Genomic DNA, 20,993 nt, shown 5'->3' on the forward strand with positions numbered 1-20,993 from the left:
CTAACAGGAAAGAATTTCCCCCTTATATCCAATCTAAACTTCCCCTGTTTAAGTTTTAACCCATTACCCCTTGTCCTGTCACTACAGTCCCTGACAAAGAGTCCCTCCCCAGCATCCCTGTAGGCCCCCTTCAGGTACTGGAAGGCTGCTATGAGGTCCCCACGCAGCCTTCTCTTCTCCAGGCTGAAAAGCCCCAACTTCCTCAGCCTGTCTTCATGTGGGAGGTGCTCCAGTCCCCTGATCATCCTCATGGCCCTCCTCTGGACTTGTTCCAGCAGTTCCATGTTCTTTTTATGTTGAGGACACCAGAACTGCACACAATGCTCCAGGTGAGGTCTCACGGGAGCAGAGTAGAGGGGCAGGATCACCTCCTTCGCCCTGCTGGTCACGCTCCTTTTGATGCAGCCCAGGATACGCTTGGCTTTCTGGGCTGTGAGCGCACACTGAAGCCGGCCCATGTTCGTTTTTTCATCGACCAGCACCCCCAAGTCCTTCTCTGCAGGGCCGCTCTGAATCTCTTCTCTGCCCAATCTGTAGCCGTGCCTGGGATTGCTCTGACCCAGGTGTAGGACCCTGCACTTGTCGTGGTTGAACTTCATAAGGTTGGCATCAGCCCACCTCACAAGCGTGTCAAGGTCCCTCTGGATGGCATCCCTTCCCTCCAGCATATCAACCGGACCACGCAGCTTGGTGTCATCTGCAAACTTGCTGAGGGCGCACTCAATCCCACTGTCCATGTCAGTGATGAAGATGTTAAACAAGACCGGTCCCAACACCGATCCCTGAGGGACACCACTCGTTACCGGTCTCCAGCCAGACATCGAGCCATTGACCACAACTCTTTGTGTGCGGCCGTCCAGCCAGTTCTTTATCCACTGAGTGGTCCATCCATCAAATTGATATCTCTCCAATTTAGAGAGAAGGATGTCGTGTGGAACAGTGTCAAACGCTTTGCACAAGTCCAGGTAGATGGCGTCAACTGCTTTACCCTTATCCATCAATTCTGTAGCCCCATCATAGAATGCCACCAAATTGGTCAGGCAGGATTTCCCCTTAGTGAAGCCATGCTAGCTGTCACCAAGCACCTTGTTGTTTTTCATGTGCCTTAGCATGTTGTCCAGGAGAATGTGCTCCAAGATTTTACCAGGCACAGAGGTGAGACTGACTGGTCTGTAATTCCCCAGGTCTTCCATTCTCCCCTTCTTGAAAATGGGGGTTATATTTCCCTTTTTCCAGTCGTCGGGAACTTCACCTGACTGCCATGATTTTTCAAATATGATGGCCAGTGGCTTAGCAACTTCATTCGCCAGCTCCTTCAGGACCCGCGGATGGATTCCATCAGGTCCCACGGACTTGTGTGCGTTCAGATTTTGAAGATGGTCACGAACCAGATCCTCTCCTACAGTGGGCCCAAGGTCTTCATTCTCACAGCCCCTGCATCTACTTTCTAAGAACTGGGTGGTGCAGTCAGAGCCTTTGCCAGTGAAGACAGAGGCGAAGAAGTCATTCAGAACCTCAGCCTTCTCCAAATCCTGTGTAGCCAGTTCTCCCGAAAGCTTCCTCAGGGGGCCTATTTTGTCCCTAGTCTGGTTTTTGTTCGCTACGTACCTGTAGAATCCCTTCCTATTATCCTTAACATCCCTGGCTATGTTTAATTCTAACTGGGCCTTAGCCTTCCTAACCTGGTCCCTAGCTTCCCGGACAACATTCCTGTACTCTACCCAGGCCACCTGTCCTTGCTTCCATTTTATATAAGCCTCTTTTTTCCTTTGAATTTTCCTCAGCAGCTCCTTATCCATCCAAGGAGGTCTCCTGGCCCTCCTGCTGCACTTCCTTCTAGTTGGGATGCAGCACTCCTGAGCTTGCAGCAGGTGATCCTTGAATATAAACCAACAGTCTTGGGCCCCCCTGCCCTCCAGGGCTATATCCCATGGAACCTTACTAAGCAGGCTCCTGAAGAGGCCAAAGTCTGCTCTTTTGAAGTCCAGGGCAGTGAGCTTGCTACACGCTCTTCTCACTCTCCTGGGGATCTCAAATCCTCCTCTTCCCTCTTTCTTTTCTGAGCATCAGAAATTCATAGCTTTTTATTTGTTTTTCCTGGATCTTTTCTGTATTCTGCTTCCAACTGAGTCTGCATACTTACATTAAAAACTCTGGTTATTAATTCCCTAAGTGAATCTTTCTCTCCCTTTTACCTTCATTTCAGTAATCAATTATCTTAAATTTACAGAATACAGCTGCAGCTCTGAGCAGCTTAAAGACAAGCTCAAGTACTTGAAGTCTGTTGCTAACTTGCCGATCTGTGATTTAAGGAAGGCTATAAGCTGCTCCAGAAGGCAGGCAGGTATAGAAGGTACAGCTTGCTTTGTTCTGTCACGCATATAACCTGAAACGAAGTTGTAGCAAGGGGGTCTCCTCTCCCAAGTAACTAGCTATAGGATAGGAGGAAATGGCCTCAAGCTGTGCCAGGGGAGGTTTATACTGGATATTAGGAAAAATGTCTTCACCAAAAGGGTTGTAAAGCATTAGAACAGGCTGCCCTGAGAAGTGGTGGAGTCACCAGCCCTAGGGGTATTTAAAAGACATAAAGACATTGCACTTAAGAGGCATGGTTTAGTGGTGGACTTCGTAGTGCCAGGTTAATGGCTGGACTTGATGTTCTTATCCAACCTAAATGATTCTATGATTCTGTGTGCAGTTTAATGCTGCATTATACAAAAAAGGATGGCTAAATATATATCTGTGTCAGTAGAAATCCAAATCCTTGCCTACACAAACTTTTCCACTGAAGATTTTACTGCAGCATTCAGCTTAGATGCAAGATGCACTAATCCTCCAACTTGACTTTCACCCACGCAAGTGAAGCCCTCCCATGAATATCCTTCCGGTGAAGGACACTTACGTCTCTTATCTGTGGCTTTTAATCCCAATGGACACTACTTTGAGCTGTATCAAAGGCATTTCAGGAAAACGAAGCTTAAGTTACTGTGGCAGCCGTTTCCAACCTTTTCCCAGTTACTACCTTACTTTCAGCTGCAATTTCCACTTCTCAGGAGCCCCAAGACTTGCAGCCTCGCAACTCCTGAGCTACCCCATGATTAGCACTAGTGAAGAGATACTTTCCTTCCACCAAAGATCCCCTCGGCTTGTTCTTCAATATGTTCGAAGTCTAGAGCTCCTGAGAAAATAAACATGACGAATATGTCAAGAGTTGCACCAAAGATGTTTTTGCAGCCTAAAAACATTTTAACTGGCAAGTGGTGATGTAAGTGTAAGCAAGGGGGGCATAACAAGCTGAAAGAATGCTGAGAAATTTCTGAAGCTGCCTGCTAAGGCACCATAAGACAATTAGTTAACCTGTTCCCAGCTCACAAGTTAAAGTGTGCAGTAATTTCAGCAACATCCGGGCTTATTCCTCTCCTGCCTATTTTTAGACTGCACCACCATCATTCCAGGACACTGACGGGACACGGTGACATTCAGAGGGGCCACCCACAAAAAATGCCAAACTTCAGCTTTGAGAAGTTCTAAAGTAATAAATTCAGCAATGACAGAGATACCCCTGTGGCTCTTATAGACAAAAAAGTCCTTGCATTTTTCAGTGCAAGATAAATATTACCACATGGGCAATGACCAATATTCTGAAATTACAAAATGGAAGTTATGAGACAGACTTGAGCTCTCCGTACTTCACAGGGATTTGCAAAGGGGAGCTGAAAGAGAACACCGGGATTTTACGTCCTTGCCAAAAATGTTTACCCCCTCTCTTTTAAAGCTCAGCTCACTCGAGATCTTGCTCTCCCCGCCAGCCCCATTTCCAAGGCCCTGGAACCCCGGGGGCTGCTGGACAGGCAGCCCAAAGAAAAAAAAAGTAAACACATCCCTTTGAAGTGAGATCAAAAGAAACAGTCTCCTCCCTTTGAAGACTTCACATCTAAACCACATTTTCCTTATCTTTCTCCTTTGCATCTAGAGATACAATCCCCAAATTGAGGAAGAAACACTGTTTGATGTCTAATAAGTTGCACTTTTAAAGCCCAGTTATACCTACATGGTACGAGTCCTAACTAGGGGACACCTTCACCCCTGGAAAGCCATATAGCAACTGACACCACCACATTTACCCAGTCCAATAACTGCCCTGCTTTCAATTAAGAACAACACTGGACATGACAAGCTCTTCAGTGGCTTACTTTCATACCCTTGTCTGGCAGCACTGAGATACAGGCACCTCCCAGTGTCTTGCTTAAAGAGAAATCTGGAAGGGGTCAGGGGGTAGGTAGAGGCATCAGTCCAGGGGGAAGGGATGGATGAAATCCAGTTACTTTGTGGACCTTTTTCCTCAACCAAGAAACAGTAACAGAAAAGATTTTAGGTTGATCACATGACAATGTTTATTTCAGGTTTCCTTTAAAGGATGCATCTCAGGCTCTTGGTCACACTACATATGGAAACAAGTAGGATAGGGTACAAATCTATCCTGGGTTTTGTTTGGGGTACTTCAAAATGATCCCTACTCACTATTCCCACTGCTAGCAGGTTACTCTGCTTCAGTGGGACCATTCACCTGCCAAAGCAAGAACCTGAACCAGTTACCCACATAGCACCTCTAAGATTAAAAGAGTCTTTCCTAACCCACACAAACTCATCTTTCAAAATAACCAACCTGGTACATTGGCTGACATTTCTTGAGTACTGCTTCCAGTGGGCGATTCAGACATCTGGGCATTGCTTTCATCAAATTCATGTTTAAATATACAAAGCAGGCAGGAGATTCTGTAGTCCAATCTCACATTCAAAATAAACTGACGAAACAGAATTAGTAAAAATGCTGAAGTAGCTTGCCTGTTTCCAGCATGTGTACAACTGACACACAATGCAGTGCTACCAACATGCAAGATCAGTGTAGTAAAGATGCAGATTTAACTCGGCGAGGAGACAGCAAATGTTTTCTTGAAAATCCCCAGAACACAGTATTATTTTTCCAGTTATTTCAATGAACAGATGATATACACACAGGAATAAACAGAGAAGATTTTGGCAGAATTTTGGTCCTTCATTACTGCCCAATGGAGGCATCTTCACCTGACTCCCTAGGAAAGGAAAGCAGCATTTCTGTCTCTGTTCTGAGACCAGCAGGAATCTAGCAGACAAGTGCTGCCCTCCTCCTTGCGCTGGCTCCCAGGGATCTGTGGCAGAGGAAGCTGAACATGAGCTGCCAAGAGGCAGGCTGCTGCCACAAGCACAGCAGAGCAGCAGCCACCACCTCAGGTGGCATTAGCTAGTGCCAGTGAAAACTCCAGTGTAGCAAAGACCACCTTCTTGGTGGCCTTCCTCCCTCTTAAGGAAAGGAGTACAATGTAAAGAATACTTACAGTTCTCTCAGATTGAGGAGAAAATGCTTAATGCCAGTTTTAACAGACCATGGGAACAGGGGAATACTGGCACACTAAAACATCCCACTGCACATGCCAGGCCATAAGAGAAGTTCTGGCTTTAACTAAAATTAGCAGCGGTGAAAGGAAGCGAATCAAGCCTCCCCTACGTGCTGCATCTGCTGCTGAGGGGAAGGGCATAACTCAGCTATGTGCGAAGCCTCCCACGGGGGCACAGGGAAGGAACACCATGGCTTTCCTGCTGCTTCGCATACTTTTCGCCCACAAGGCTTTTGCAGCATTCTGGCCTCCATGAACTTGCCCATAAACCTACCAAACAGAAAAGGGACTCCTACACTGAGGGAAGGAAGATGGATTTCAGTGCAGTAGTTTTGTGGCAACATCTAGATCAAGGAAGTGCTAGGAAAAGGGGAAGGAAAAAAGTAAAATCCCCCCAAAACCCAAACCAACTTTTCTCTTTGTGTCCTAAAGACTTAGGAGCAAACAAGTGAGGAAAGCCAGAGATGGAAGAAACAGAAAGGCCAGAATGCACGTGGTTAGAAAACATTTCAGGATGATGGCTGTATAAAGAGGAGTCTTGCCCTTCCTTGGGGCGCTTAGCAAGGTGGTCCTGTAGACTCTCCTTACTGTAGACAGTAAGGTGGAAAATGAGTGCTCCACTTGAGGAAGACTGGTATTTACAAATCACTGTTAAATCTACAGATGTCTACTGCAAACTTATTCCTATTAAATCGTTTCAGTAATGGCATAATATCGTCACACAAGTGCTGCACGCCTGAAACTCACCCTTGTAATGATTCACCAGTTTAAGACGCACATATAAGTTAGAAGTGAGTTAAAAGGCAGCATGGCACTATACTAACACTTACATGAAGGATATCACAAGATGCTATGTTAATGTTCATTGCTAGTACCTGAAGTATTTCAATGATCTTCAGCTTTGTGTCCATTACCAGGATGTCCTCCTTCTCTGGTTCGGTCTGCTTGACATTACCCTCAGGAGCAGCAGCAAGCGGAGTCATGGGCAAGAACCCACCACCTCTGAGCACCACCTGGGTCATCAGCTCACCAACTCCATGGATTGATCTCATCACATTGCTCCCTTCAGAGAGGTAGGTAAACAGGTAAGGTTATGATGGTGTAATGGGCCTGCATTAACAGGGCAAGAACCCTTCACATCCTATGAAGAAATTGTCTCAACATTAAACAAGGAGGTGGACACCTAAATCCCTGGAACAGATGGAAGTCAACAGAAACACTGCAGTACTTTCATAACCTCCCTGCCCTCCCTCCCCCTCTTTCATTTTGGCATTAATCAGCTTTACAACCAAGCCGTGGACAGAAATAAGCAGAAGATTCCAAACCCACACTGACATTTTGTGATGAACTAGACACTACCAAAGAACAATCTGTTCTGCCAATCGTTTTTCAGCCTTACCTTTACTTTCCTCGCCTTTTGCCATCTTGGTAATAGGGAAGATGGTAGTGATGTGCACACAGTCTAATATAGCAAGGAGGATTTTGGTTAGTCTGAGGAGGTCACAGAAGTTGTAGAAACCAAAATATATCAGATTTCTGGCTAAGTTAACAACCTACCAAAATAATAATAAAAAGCCTGATTAATACTAAGTACTTTGCTATCACAATCAAGTTGTCTTAACAAAGTGAAAAGACCAAGAACCTGGCTATGAGTCTTATTCCTACAGTACCTTGCAATTCCCTAAGACTGTACAGGTCTACATTTCAGCAGAAAGTTTTCTACTTGCCTACAAATATTGCAATGACTGGAGTAAAAGTCCATATCTACAATTGATATTCTATAGGTAAAATCATACTGCAATTGTCTTATTGCAGAAAAGGTGAGGTAGGTCAAGACTAGAGGGAATGTACAGATGTTTTTCATAGTTTTCTCTTACAAAAAGCCCTCAAATCAGACATCTAAAGCTTACTGCTACCACGTTATAATGTTTCCCCAAAAGTCCTCCACATGCACTGCTTCAAGATCCATGCACAGTAATTTCACTTATACGGCAAATATTTAACGTAGCCCCATTGTCTGAAATATATTCCCTCAAATACATTGGGTTTGTTCTTTTTAAAGAAATATCACGCCTTTTCTTAAAATTATAGTTATTTAGGGAATGCTATTGCATACATTTGCTACAATTTATTTTATTTACAGACAATTTTAATGGGTCAGTAAGTTACCAGTTCTCTTCCTGAGTAATACTTTAAGCTCTAGAGACTGTGCATGCAGAAATAGTGTTTAGTTTCTAAGACTATTTATTTCAGTAAAGCTTGACTTTGCAATAACACCGAGAGCACACAAAGTAAACAAAGCTGCTGCAAATCTCAGACATAAGTTCACATTCATTACTGTATTTCAAGAACTATCATTGCAAACTCACAAACTTCAGCAGGGTTTGCTTGCATGCAGAGAAAAGGCTACAGTAAAAAGGAGGAGCCTGCTCAGGCTCAGCACTCGCTGATTACTTGTCAATCTACTTGGTCTTGGAAAAAAGCACCAACATTCCATGAAAAATAATAACAAAAAAAAGGATAAAGTCAGAACTGGATAGCTACCTCAAAAGTGAGCTTATTTTTCTCTTTATCAGAGAAAGGGAACCTCTGACACACCACATCTCTTAAATACTCCTCTACAAATTCCATTGTTTGTGCAAATCTCTCCTTAATTTCATCTTTGGAAGTTCCACTGCTATCATAGCTGAAGAGGAAAAACAAAACAAAACAAAACAAAAAACAAAACACAAAACTTAGCATGCAAATACACAGGGCTCTTTTCCCCCGACACCATTTTGCATTGGTTTGTCAAAATCTACCAAGAGTTAAAGGCTGTTAAATAATTTAGCCGAACAAGGGAGTCAGGAAGCTGACACCATATTTTCCTGGCTTTGGCTGCTTTATCCCATATGCTCATTTTGCACTATTTAAAAGTGCCTGAGGAAAACAAAAAAGAGAATTTTGTCCCAATAACTGAAAAAAGAAACCCTCACTATTTTGGTGGAAACAATGATGAGCTATGTACAACGTTAAGGAGAACGGATGTGGCCAAGAGATACTGACTGTGGATGCTATTTTTCTTCCAAGTAAGACCCAATATATATGCAAAGTAGATATTAACTTTTCTTCATACAAATTCTAGGTGTGTTTCTCAGCATGTGCAGAGAGTATCTGAAAAAGAATCCCCACCACTTTTCACTGACTACTTCTGTTTTCCCATTTGATCACATATCACCGAGTAGCCTCTGCCAGAGCTGAAGCAGTTTGTTTTTCTATTTTGGCATTAAAAGTTAAATATGATCTACTGCATCTCTCTCAGCAAACTAGGCTAGCAAGGAGAGAAGGGAGGGAAAACCAAGAAACCACTAAACACCATTATTAATACTGACAAGACTCAGATTCCTAACACTTAACATGAGTTTTAAATGTACTTTTTTCCAACTGAAAAACTGAGTTCTGAACAGTTGAAGTAGTAAAGATTTTAAATTATCTGTACTACAAAGAGTTAATACAAGCCTAAGGTCAAGGAATCACATCACCAGTCTAGCTGTGGTTTTGCATAGTGTTTTTCACTCCTGTATCAGAGTATTTTCTATTGGAAGTCAGGGAATGTGACTGTCTCCAGCTCATTACTTGTTTCAGCATCTTCCCCCTTGGTTTTGCTTTTGATTGTGCGAACTACAATACAGACTATCAGACTGGAAGAGTCTATACTCCAATCATATAAGGCAGGAAGAAAAATGACAGTCCTCCCTTGCTTTCACCTCCTAAAGCCATATGCCCCATCACCCAAATCAGAGCCAGAGCATCACTGTGATCACTGTGCATTTTGGAGACAAACTCCTCCTACTTCATAGCCTACACTATGGACATACAGGAAGGTTATGTTATTCTCGGGAAAGTTCTCTCCAGCAAACATAAAGGCAAATGAAACCATGGGGTTTGAATACATTGTGTGCTTTAATTATTTTTCTGAATTTTTCATCAGAAATAGCACAAATAACGTAGGAGTTGAGAGCTGATCTGGTTTTGTTTTTTAAGAAATCACAAGTGTTTTAATTTCCTTTCCCACACCATTCCAGCACATACTTACTCATCAATAGCAATTTCAGAAGGTATTTCAGACCACAGACGAGCATACTTCACTGGTGTTACTTGTTCCTGGGGGTCACGATCAACATGCATATGAAGCATCAGGCGGCAGAAAGATGCTCTTAGATCATATGGCAAGTTTTCATCAGACATGCATCGGAGAATGAGGTCTACATCCAGCTGGCCAGATATTTCATTTATGGCTAAGTACTGTCGATCAAGGCACATTCTAGCAAAGAGGTTTAGTTGGTATCTTCAGGGGAAAAGAAATACATAAACAGCTTACACTTTAATTTCCAGAACATCCACTGGGTGTAGTACTGATATATTCTTATGTATTAACAAATCTATCTTACATTTTCCAGTAATATGGGTAATACTTATTATGGAAAGAATAAAGTCCTTATCCAACACTACTAAAAGGTAACATAGTGGATAAATAGAATAAAAGGAGTAATCATATTTTCCCCAAGAGTTACATAGAATTAAGTAATGCTGTTTAGGAAAGCTACAGAAGAATCCAAAGAACACTTAGAGCAACTCAGCCTAAACACCGTATAAGACCAAATGTCTTTTACTGATGCGGGAGCCACAATTACTCACTGAGGTAAAAGCCAGATGGACTACAGAATCATTAAAAATTAGGTACCTGATGAAACAACTATTGAGCTCTGCTCCCTTTAGGGAAAGAATTAGTAGAGGAAAAACTAAACAATTCCTAAGATTTTCAGTCCATGACCTAAAAGCAAGCAACCGGCATTTAAAGTCATGCACATTCAACAGACTGATTAATTAACCCCCAGACAAAAAGCACATGTCCAACATTCATGAGTATTCACAAAGGCTTGTATTGAATAGCATCAGCTGTGATGTTTCCTAAAGAAATTAACACTTAATTGAGAGCAGACTCCTTTTCACACTCAGCATTCCTCATGGGAATTTGACCAAACTGTGTTCTAACCCCTTGTTTTAAGTCTGTTCACAAGTATATAATGTAGACTAAAAGTAATTAACACTATCAATTCTATATAAAAGCAAGTGGTCTTCTTTTGACTTCAGACTTCCAACAGGCTCAGAAACACGTATTAGGAAGTCTCCTGCAAAAACCAGTTCAATGGAAGAGATAATGCAAAATAAGATAACTATTAAAAAAACACAATCCATTTGTACTTTCTGCATCACCACAACCGAGTCCATCAAGCTACTTTCAGAAGTTTATAACCCAGACACAGGAATTTGGTCTGGGCTGAAACCTGATCTTACACCACGCCAAGAACTTAGTGTCTTCTCAAGTCATCTGGAAACATCGCTTCACGTTAGAAACTGCTAAAAGCACAGCTTAAGCTGTACAAGAGAGCACTGCACATAAATCAAACCAAACTTGTGGCATTTTCATAACTTCACTGTCCTGCTGAGAACTACAGGGCCGCTACAGGCTTTGAGCTTGCAGAGAAATGTAGAAGGCAGAATGAACAGCAGTGACTCCTTTGAAATCAAAAGCAAAGCCATATGCATGCTCAAGTCCTATTCTTCCCTCAAATGGCTGTTCACCCCAACTACCATCTGAATATAGGTAACCTAAGTAGTTAACACACAGGCTCTCTCAAAACACCTACTTATGAGGAAACCAAGCACAAGCACAGGCATTAAGTGCTGTGCAAATTCAATGCACTCTAAGCCTCAACTATTTTTTTTTAACAGTTTAAAACTTGCCCATGCTGATAATTGGACTTTGTGTTTTTAGCTCTCACTTCAGAGACTTCACACGCTCACTCTCGTAACAGAGATTTTGTCCGTGAAACCAGTATCCTTTCTCCCAAAACAACTACAGCCTATATACCAAAGAACTCCCCACACAGCCTTGATGAACTTTGCCAGCCAACTGCATGTGCTGTTAACCTGTAGTAGCTGAGTACATCCCGATCTTCCTTCTGCCCTTCTTTAGCATCCTGAGCCAACTCTCTGATACTCTTACTGCGGATTTCCTTGTTACTGTCTCTCCAGAACAACCACACTTCTTCCTCATCTTCTCCAACTTCCAAGGCATTTTCTCCACTTGACACTTCTTCAAACTCAAATCGAGAGAGGACCAGCCTGCCAGAAGGAAGTTAGGTTAGATTACAAACTGCCAAGAACCATGCAGATCTTTGAGAACATTCAAGACACTTGCTAAAATGTACTGGTGGCATAGAAGTAACTAATTTTATCTCACCTGCATACTGAAAACCATTTTATTCCTTAACTCTGCAAAGTAACAGCAGAGTTATCTTATTCTTTCAGCAGTGGCAGTTAACTACATAAATTTTTTGGGTTTTATTAAATAAAAGCATTAGGTTAGCATGAATTTAGATTATAAGCTTTTAAGGCTTATTCAGCCTTAAAAAGACCAACATTTCAGCTCCATGGAAATGATTAAGATAAAGGGAAGATAAAGACACATCTGACTTTAGAAAACATCTTTACAAGAGAACTGGTTCAAAGATCATTTAACAAAGTAGGAAAGGATTTGGTAAACAAAAATATCTAAGAATCTATTAGTTCTGTAGCCCTTAAATGGCACTTTCTTTTTATTTATGTGGCAAAATAACTAGAAACACATCAGCTACTGAAATGAAAAAGGCTTTTGGAGCTTTTAATTCTTCAGAAAAAAAGAAGATCATAGATCTGAAAAAAGGCAAATTAAATACATAAGGATAAGAACAAGTAAGTAATGCAGCAACTTCAAGTACTGGTGAAATAAATACAGCCTTTATGATTTCATCAAGATAATTAAATATGCAAGAATACTCTCATCCATTTGTTCTAAATACTGCCTGACAGTGACCTGCTTCCCTCTTGAAGTATTTTGATAATGATTATCTATGCCCTATTCCACATATTGAATAAATCCATCTTTATGGAAGATAACTGGGATTTGGTGCCTGCTACTGCTTCAGCAACAACAGAGCAATGGTAAGAGCTGGAGATCAAAATCCTAACTGCAAAGGGTGAAATAGGTGAGCAGAGATGCATCAGCTTCTACTTTGCTGCAGGGTGAGCTCAGTGGGCACGCACCCAGGAAACGCTTGCTTCAGACAGCTTATGGACAAAGACCTGAAGCCCAGAGGAGGATCAGGTCCCCAGAGTCCTGGACAATCTCCTGCAGCGTCTGTCTACTTCGACGAAGTGTGAGGTATCCAAAAAAGTTCGGACTGCAGGAGTGAACACACATGGCAGACATCTGCTGCCATCAATGCCCATTTCTTCTGAAGAGGTCCCCACACATACTTAACTGCTTTCTCTAAACCTGCCAGCAGTGCTCTCAGCTTTGAAACACCTTCCTTCTGTTTCACACCAGGAAAACCACCTTTAAAGGCATTAACTTACTTAGTTTCAATGAGAATGTCTGCATTTGTTGGATTCAACACAGCTTTACAAATCAACTCCTGTGTCACTGGAATAGACTTGTTCATGGAAACGCACAGATCTGAGAGGTAATCCAAAAACCTGTTGGAAAACGTGAGCCAAAAGGGTATCAATCATTGTTAAGATCTAGACTGAAGCAATCTACATTTCAGAAAGAAAACATTCAGAACTCCATTTTAACTTTGCAGAGCGAGACTGTTGCCCAGGGGGAAGTTATGGTGAGTGCCAAAATAGAAGTGAACTAGCTGTGCTTCCTTGCTAGCAAGTTGGCAGGTACAGATTTTTGTCAGAAGGTTGAGGAAAAGGGTAATCATATACTTAGAAACACAGATCTCACCTGGGCTCCCTATTTTTCCTCACAAGACTAACAAAAGTGTCAATCTCAGCAGCTGTGATATGCTTTTCCAAGAGCTTGCGATTGTTATGAAGCAGTGCTGTAATAGTGTCCTCGGCCAAGACATCATAGCCAATTTGTTTCTGCATGAAGCCAAACTGCTTTGCAATGTATTCCTTCAAAGTAGAGAGGGAAGAAGGAAGGTGGTATAATTAATTCTCAGAATTTAAGAAAACAATCGACAACAGAAAACAGCAATGTTTGTCAATATCAACACCTCAAGCAGTGAACTGGATTAGATTCACATTCCTGTTTTCCAAGACAGCACGTGTTGACAGATAACCTTAACCTTCCTCCCTCCCGGGCTAGACCCCACCAAGGCACTCATCTGAGATTATTTTTAAGAAATGGCAATGGAAAATGATCAGCCTTAATTCACAGGCCAACTTTCAATGGAGCTTGTAGTATGCAAGAGTAAAGAAAGTCTTATAATTCACCTGGATTTGCCAGTTAGTAATTCTGTTGTTCTCCTAAATTCCCCTTAGAACTGGTACTAATTACATTGCAGATAGTGTCTGGCAGATGAAAAATACCAGACAGAGTAAAACTCAGCAACCCAAAAGCCTCTTGCTGACTGTACAATCGCAGCACAGCCTAGCAGGGTTTAATTAATGGGACGTAGCCCTTGTTTTTCTTGGGAGCACAGGAACAGTGTTAGTGCCACTGAGAAGTACAGACATATTTCAAACCTGATTCTTTCTGTAATCCTGCTGAGAGTGTCTCAGCACTCTGTAGCAAAGCCGGCATATGTGCCTGAAAGGAGCATGACGCTGGTCTCCCAGCTCCTCCAACCGCAACATCGGGCCATCGCCACTGTCCGTAAATGGTGCTTGCAACAACTTGAAAATCTATAGATTTATTAAAAAGCAAAGATAATCTCATGAGACACTGCCTTCATCTCATGAAAATTAGGGTAAAACCACTTGTGTCTTTAAATGGCTAAAAAGCACACCAGAAATGCACTATAGTTACCCAGTTTCTTGGCCTAGAGTAGCCTGGACAGAAGACATTGTAAATCACCTTTACTCATCATCATATTCTGTAGCTGTTAATTCTAGCAATGGGACGCTTACAGTCTGCTGCAAGCTAGAAACTCAATCAATCTTTTGGTTCCAATAAACTTGGACAGGCTCGCTATTATTAGGTTCTCTTTTCTGACAGCCCTCTTGTAGGCACTGTTTAGAGTAAAAAGGCAGCCTACCTGCTTCAGAATATTCTGTTCTCTCATCAGCTTTTGCCGTTCTCTATTAGGTTTAGAAAATACCACTTCAAGGACGTCTTGTCCAGAATTAGTTCCACCAGTAACAAAGTAGACCAAATCCTCCAATAATTTGGTAACAGACCTACAGGAAATCCAGAAGTTGTTAATACAAGACTCCAAACTCCGCTTGTTAAAAGAATAATGCCAGCGTATGTCTATATAGATTTCAAAACACTAAGTGAGAAAAAGAACATCAATTGGAGACTGACTCAGAGACTGGATAAAGCACATCGGTTTGTACCAAACTTCAAGTTTGTGCTCCCTATTGCTATATCCCCTTACTGTAACAGCTAAACCACACCAGCACTAAGACAATCATATCATTTTAGGGCAACTACACACTCACCAAGTTCTATTTGGCAGTTCTTTAAATTGCCAGGAAAAAAGGTAATCAGGTGATACTATCTCCCAAGGCCAAATACAAGACACTGGCTATAGAAGCACATAAACCTTGGTTTTACACAGCCCACCATGCTCTTTTTGCGTGGCCACATACTTTTTGCAGACTGCCAGAGGATTTGCAAGAAGTCATATGTTCAGTCTTCACAAGGTGGATTATAAATTCCCACACTCAATTTGCAAAGCCCATCAGGAAAGGCATGCTGTGGATTATTCCTCCAAGTTCACAACCAACAGTTCTCATGCTCTCATCTCACATAGCAACAGGGTGGGCTTGACAGAATAGACTTGAGAACCTCCACTATGGAGACGTCAACAGTAAAACCATCAGCTTTTTTTGGTTTTAAAATCTCACTAAGGAACCAAATCCCTCTCTTAAGATATCATACATAAACAAAATTTTCAGAGAGACAGTTACTGAGTAAAGAAAACAACATGACCTTGTTTCCTTACCTTCTTTCATTCTGGGTTATTGTTCCCTTTTCCAACTTGCCAGCAATGGAACCTAAAACCTTACTTGCATCATTTGCAAAATCCAAGTCCCGAACCTCTGCAGGGGAAACTGGTACTATAGCAAAAGCTTCTTTGTCCTCTTTCACTGGAGAAGTACCAATCTGAAACCCAGAGAAGTTTTAACATTAAATCACAAGGCAGAAAACAAAGCACTGATTCATATACTCACTGATAATAAAACTGAAGAAAAGCTACACTCCACTTCGGCAATATGAGACCACTGATCAAATCAAACTTTGAGAGAACAGTATCACTCTGTGCAAGCTCAAAGCTGCTCCTAAATCCAGAAAAACATCAGGTGAGATTGCAAAATGTTGCTGTAAACAGGGGAAAAAGTCCTCCTTGTGATGACTGTATTACAGCAGAAATTGAACAGCATAACTAGTAAACTACCATGAAAATCTAGCCTTTAAGATAAAATATTCTGGGCAGGCACTATGCATTACTGTTACACTGCTTGCTGTTTGACAAACCCTGCAGTCTCAAGGGACTGGAACTTACGCAAACAGCACTTTAATGAAACTAGAGGAATCAATGGATGCACTTACATAAAGTAACAGAACTTACTTTAAGCATCACAGGTTTCTCCTCCTCTTTATCAATAGGGATATTGGTACTATGAACCCAGGTGTTGGTGCAAAGGTGTCTAAGTCTGACATAAGAGTTCCTGAAAGAAAGTAAAAAGTTTCAAAGCACAAGTCAGTTTCCCAGATGGGAAATCTTCAGATTGTTCAAACTGCAAGATGTTGCCAGGAACAAGTGGGAATAATAGTGTCATCTTTATCCATCCTGCGTACCGTAACAGGAATAAGACTCTTCCCTTAGTTCATTCTATAAATTTAATTTAGGAAGTAGTCTTATATAGTGAAATAGATTCTGCTGTAAAACAGAACTACTTCTATATTTTGTTGTGTGACACCTGCTGCACAGTAACTAATTAAGCCTCTTCAAGCCCTCACATTGCAGTATCCAAGCTTCCCCCCTTACCTTATTTTTCAGCCCATAACTCACTGATACCTGTTTTATATTTCCTAAAGTGAGAATTTTTGAGTATAACTCAATGTTATACAAGCACTAAAGGTCCATTAAGAGACCAGATCATGAGCTTTAGTATGCAAGAATTTTCTCTAGTCCTACAAGAACAGCAGTCGCAGACTCTTCTCTCAGTCATTTCTGGCAATGACACTAATTTGCATGTACCAGCTCTAATAAAAGATGTCAAGCCAGAGTCAGATGAGCACCTGAGACCAGAACAAAAACCAGTCTCTCAGCTGCAGTACAACCTCCTCTCTCCACACAACCATGGCAGCCTGAAGGACAGAGGAGGCAGACAGAACCACTGCTTCTGGTGGCCATGATAACTTCTGCTAACTTACAGTATCTGGTGATTTAGACAGTTGCTTAGATAGAACAAGTGTGTCATGTTTTCTCAGTGGGAACAGACAGCACAGAGCCTGCAAACAGACTGAGCATCTTTACAGGTCCAGCACCTTTTAAATAGCAAGGACATGTAAACGACAGAAAATGAAGTGCTAAATACCTGATGTTACATCCTAGCTAACATAATACAGACAGGCCATGACAGCAGCTTGACAGGGCACTCAAGGCCTTTAGTCCAAGTTTATCCACTGCAAAGGAAGTCAATCTCAACTTTGCCATCTGTAAAATTATGTTCTGTTACTTATAACTCCATTGTAAGGCACTGAAGTGAGGCTTCAGGTGCTCAAGTATTTCTATATTAATTTGAGAAAGAACCTTAATTCTAAAGGATTAAAGAAAAATAGCGGGAGACAGAAAAGAAGCCTCCAAAACAGAGTTGTATGCTTAGCTGTACCTGGGGACAAGGCTGTCTCCTCCTCGCAAGGTGGTAGGATCCAACTCAAATATGGAGGAGATATCATTTCCTTCAGGCACAGACACCAGAGAGTATGCCATCTTCTCCTGAGCATTGTGCAAACCTCTTCTGGAGGCATCCTGCTCAGGGTCCAGCTGTGGAAGAAGTCCCATCGCACAGAGTCAGGCCAAGCCTTCCAAACCCACCTAACTAGTGTTAAATAGAGGTGTCCAGTAATTGCAGACATGACTGAATCACTGCAAAGTACCAGTTAAGACAGCCAGGCTTTAGGACACCAGCAGAACTGACAAGTAGCTGCTCTTGGCAACCATTTCTTTTCTTTCTCTGGTGTTAATAACTTCTGAGTATTTCTGGATCACAAAGACAATAAATCCTAAACCACAGAGGTTATGTCTTTCAGACAGTGCCAGAGGAGACTCAGAATGCCCCATTCACCCCACAGCACACTGTTTCAGACGACCCACATCTGCCAAGATCCCCACCCTGACACTACTAGCTCTTGAAATGTATTGGACATATTGCAATTATCACTCTTAAAGTAATTAAGAGAGCTGCAAATATAAAACCCAGCAGCACTATGTACCAACAATCTTCCTGGGAAATAATCAACTTCAGCAGCAAAAATGGGACATCTATCACAGACAAACAAAACAAAAAGCTAATCAACAAGTTAGATGTCTTGCTGTTCACACTACAACTCATGAGGCACTCGAACACAATGACATGCTACAAAGGCCATGGCATCAGAAGTATCTTTATTCCCAAAGTGGCAGCAAATTACCAGCCTCTCTTAGCAAAATAAAGATACTAACATCAACTGAATAAAACTCTGAATTTTTCTGATGAAAGGAAAAAGGGGTAGAAAAAATGAAGATAAATGGGGAAAGCAACAGCAGCTTCCTCTAAAACCCTTCCTAGGGAACTACCAGTTATCACTAGTCAATAAAAAAGTTGCTAACTGTCTGACACAACACAGGAGCCAGCTGTCCACATATAAACATCTGAATGCTAGGTGTAATTTTCAGAGTGATCAAGCAATTCATCAGCTTCGCTGTGATCATGGCACTGGTGGAAGGTTCAACACTCAATTCCAAGCCCTAGTGTAAGGCACTGCAATCCTTAAACATACGGAAAAGGTATCTAACATGACTTGTGCCTCAGGATACTCTGTAGTTAGCACATTTGCAGTCAATGAACTTGGCTGCAAAGTAGTGACATTTAAGTCTGATTTTGCACATGGGAACAGGCAGCTAGCTGTATGGAACAGAAATACACATTGGGAGCGTGCCTTCAAGAAAAGAAGTAACTATACACCCAACAGAGTCCATCTGGAGGCTTTACACCAGGAGAAATTCGCACACTTGGAATAAATTCTCCCCATTTCAGCTGTCTCCTTCATCCCCACAGTAAGGCAACTACTCTATATTCACAATTTGTATTTCAGGAGACAACTGGTCAATTATTGCAAGTGTGGCAAAGCTGAAAATGAGTTGTAAATCAGAAAGCTAGAAACAGGGCAATTTAAGGAGAACTAAAACTACAACCTGGAAGCTGACAACAGCAGTCCCCTTGAACTTTGAAAGGTACTGGCTGGCATCTTACCCATGCCCATTTAAACCCTATTCTTGTGCAGTTCACTAAGGTAATAAGGAGAAAACAATAAACCACAGAGCTGTGCAAAGAAGCCTGCTGTCTTGCAGACAGCTCACATTTGGAATCAAGTTGGAGTTCGGATAAAGTTGGATAAAGCAGCCTACACCATCCTGTTACCAGCGAATGTTAAACGATGCAGTAATTTCATGTCAGACATGAATTATGTGCTCCTGTTCCTATCCTTTATGGTCTATTTTTGCCACCTAGTGGTAAAAGAGACAGAGCAAGGAAAATTCAGATTCTCAGAAGCCAGTGTGTTATCATTATCACTGCAGTTATCAGGAGACATCAGCATATCACCAGGAGGATGGATGGCTACATGGAAGACCTCAACACTGATTAGCTTACAAAAAGTTAAGCCAACAGAATAGTTCAATGTTGGATTTTCCCCGCAAACTATAGCTTGGGACAGGGGAGCATTCAATTTTTCGGTATGCTCTCAGTCAAGCTCTCAGATCACTGTTTGTTGCCAAATACCACTAAGAACTAATGACATTAACAGCTCAATATCTGGGGGCAAGGATAAGTGTCTTAATGGCCAGGCTATAATGACCGATTCTTTTAGGAGGAGAAATCCACAGTGCAGGATTTCAAAGCGTCACAGTGCATTCATCTTTCAAAAATCAGGAGTAGTTCTTTTTCATATCCAAATGAAGCAAATCTTCCATAATACAGGATAAATCACCAAGAAAGCTGCATAGGCCTTCAGTCATATCCAACTAAAAGAATAGAATCTACAATGGAAAGTGCTGTTCCACCTTTATCTTTTATCAACTACTGAAACAATGCTGTTTCCCTTTGAAACGAAAGGGAAACTTCTATTAACAAAAACCATCAGCACACTCACTCTTTGACACAATATTTATTGAAAACAAGACTTGCTTTCACAGGAAAATCAGAAGAATGGCACTTAAATCATCCTCACCCTGCCATTCCTGCTCTCTAGACCCTTTATCCTGTCTTTCCTGTGACAAACTAAAATGAGAGGGGGAATTAATTTCTTAAACATGGAGGTCAGACAACTGACTGGCACAGCACTATGTGAACGTCCCATTAGGGACACCCACCATCTGGTGTCACCTAGAGCAGCTTGCTTTTCAGACCTATTCAAGAGAGTGCTTCAAGGAAACAGTTTTAAGAAACAGGAAGGCAAAAAAAGAGATGCTACAAAGGGGGGAGGTGAGGGTGTCCAGGTAATGTATCAATTCAATTCCAAGTGCTTTGCTCTTCAATAAAGCCTAACCCAGTTTTCAATATCCACTCCTCTGGACAGGCCTTAAAAGCCTTCAAGATCATTCTCATTCTTTCACTTTCTTCACTAGAAACAAAGCCTGGACCATCTATGCACTGGCCAGGTAAATACCTGGTCCTGTGTCAAGCCCTCCTCTCTCAGGGGCAAGATCATACTCTTGCCTATACTTACTGAGGATTGACACTCCAGGTCATCTTCCTCATAGTCAGGGTTTACCTGATGAAACAGAATCACAGGCAAGTCAAAACTCTAATAGAGCTGGAAGCCAGAAACAACCTCGACACGCTCTAAGCTTACTGTGTAAGAAAGGCACTCTACTGCTACAGCACTACAGGCATGCAGACAATACACTGTGCAAACCAATTCATCCCTTATCAGGCAGCTGTCTGCCCATAAAGTAAGCAGTCAAATGATCTGCCAACATGCAGAGAGATTTATCTTGTTCAGGATAACCACTAAAGGAGCAAAACAGGTAGAGAGTTACCAAGTTTCAGGGTGGTTTTACAATTACCAAGTGAAAATTCCAACTAGGAATTTCTTGGTAGAAATCTTTTTGAAGAAACTATTCTAACCACGGATCAGGTGAGCAATCTCCTATGGTATATTTGTTTATGATGTAAGATCATGATTTTGGTTTGGCCAATTAGCAAACTCAGGATTTACTGGAAAAGCTCTGTACTGGATCCCTCTCTACTGAAAAGGATTTGTCTGTGAGCATGTGACTAAACACTGTTTTTCCAATCTGCTTATAA

The 20,993-nt window shown here is 41.8% G+C and overlaps 1 protein-coding gene across 4 annotated transcripts in view; it reads right to left on the reverse strand.

Moving 5' to 3' along the window:
• The window catches only part of ITPR1 (inositol 1,4,5-trisphosphate receptor type 1), a 179,545-nt gene that overhangs the window by 98,804 nt on the left and 59,748 nt on the right, over positions 1 to 20,993 (reverse strand). For 2 of the 4 annotated variants that reach the window (XM_065687505.1, XM_065687504.1), the window contains exons 11-25: positions 20,413 to 20,457; positions 17,316 to 17,470; positions 16,049 to 16,148; positions 15,422 to 15,582; positions 14,510 to 14,651; positions 13,998 to 14,156; positions 13,252 to 13,424; positions 12,876 to 12,995; positions 11,409 to 11,603; positions 9,511 to 9,762; positions 7,980 to 8,121; positions 6,835 to 6,988; positions 6,311 to 6,498; positions 4,667 to 4,805; positions 3,124 to 3,178 (exon numbers count right to left, since the gene is read on the reverse strand). In XM_065687505.1, the coding sequence (XP_065543577.1) occupies positions 3,124 to 3,178; positions 4,667 to 4,805; positions 6,311 to 6,498; positions 6,835 to 6,988; positions 7,980 to 8,121; positions 9,511 to 9,762; positions 11,409 to 11,603; positions 12,876 to 12,995; positions 13,252 to 13,424; positions 13,998 to 14,156; positions 14,510 to 14,651; positions 15,422 to 15,582; positions 16,049 to 16,148; positions 17,316 to 17,470; positions 20,413 to 20,457 (2,180 nt within the window). The remainder of the gene's footprint in view (positions 1 to 3,123; positions 3,179 to 4,666; positions 4,806 to 6,310; positions 6,499 to 6,834; positions 6,989 to 7,979; positions 8,122 to 9,510; positions 9,763 to 11,408; positions 11,604 to 12,875; positions 12,996 to 13,251; positions 13,425 to 13,997; positions 14,157 to 14,509; positions 14,652 to 15,421; positions 15,583 to 16,048; positions 16,149 to 17,315; positions 17,471 to 20,412; positions 20,458 to 20,993) is intronic. The other 2 variants (XM_065687507.1, XM_065687506.1) reach the window with 1 other exon arrangement.

The sequence above is a fragment of the Lathamus discolor genome, chromosome 7 (assembly GCF_037157495.1).
Source record: "Lathamus discolor isolate bLatDis1 chromosome 7, bLatDis1.hap1, whole genome shotgun sequence".
NCBI classification, from domain to species: Eukaryota; Metazoa; Chordata; class Aves; order Psittaciformes; family Psittacidae; genus Lathamus; species Lathamus discolor.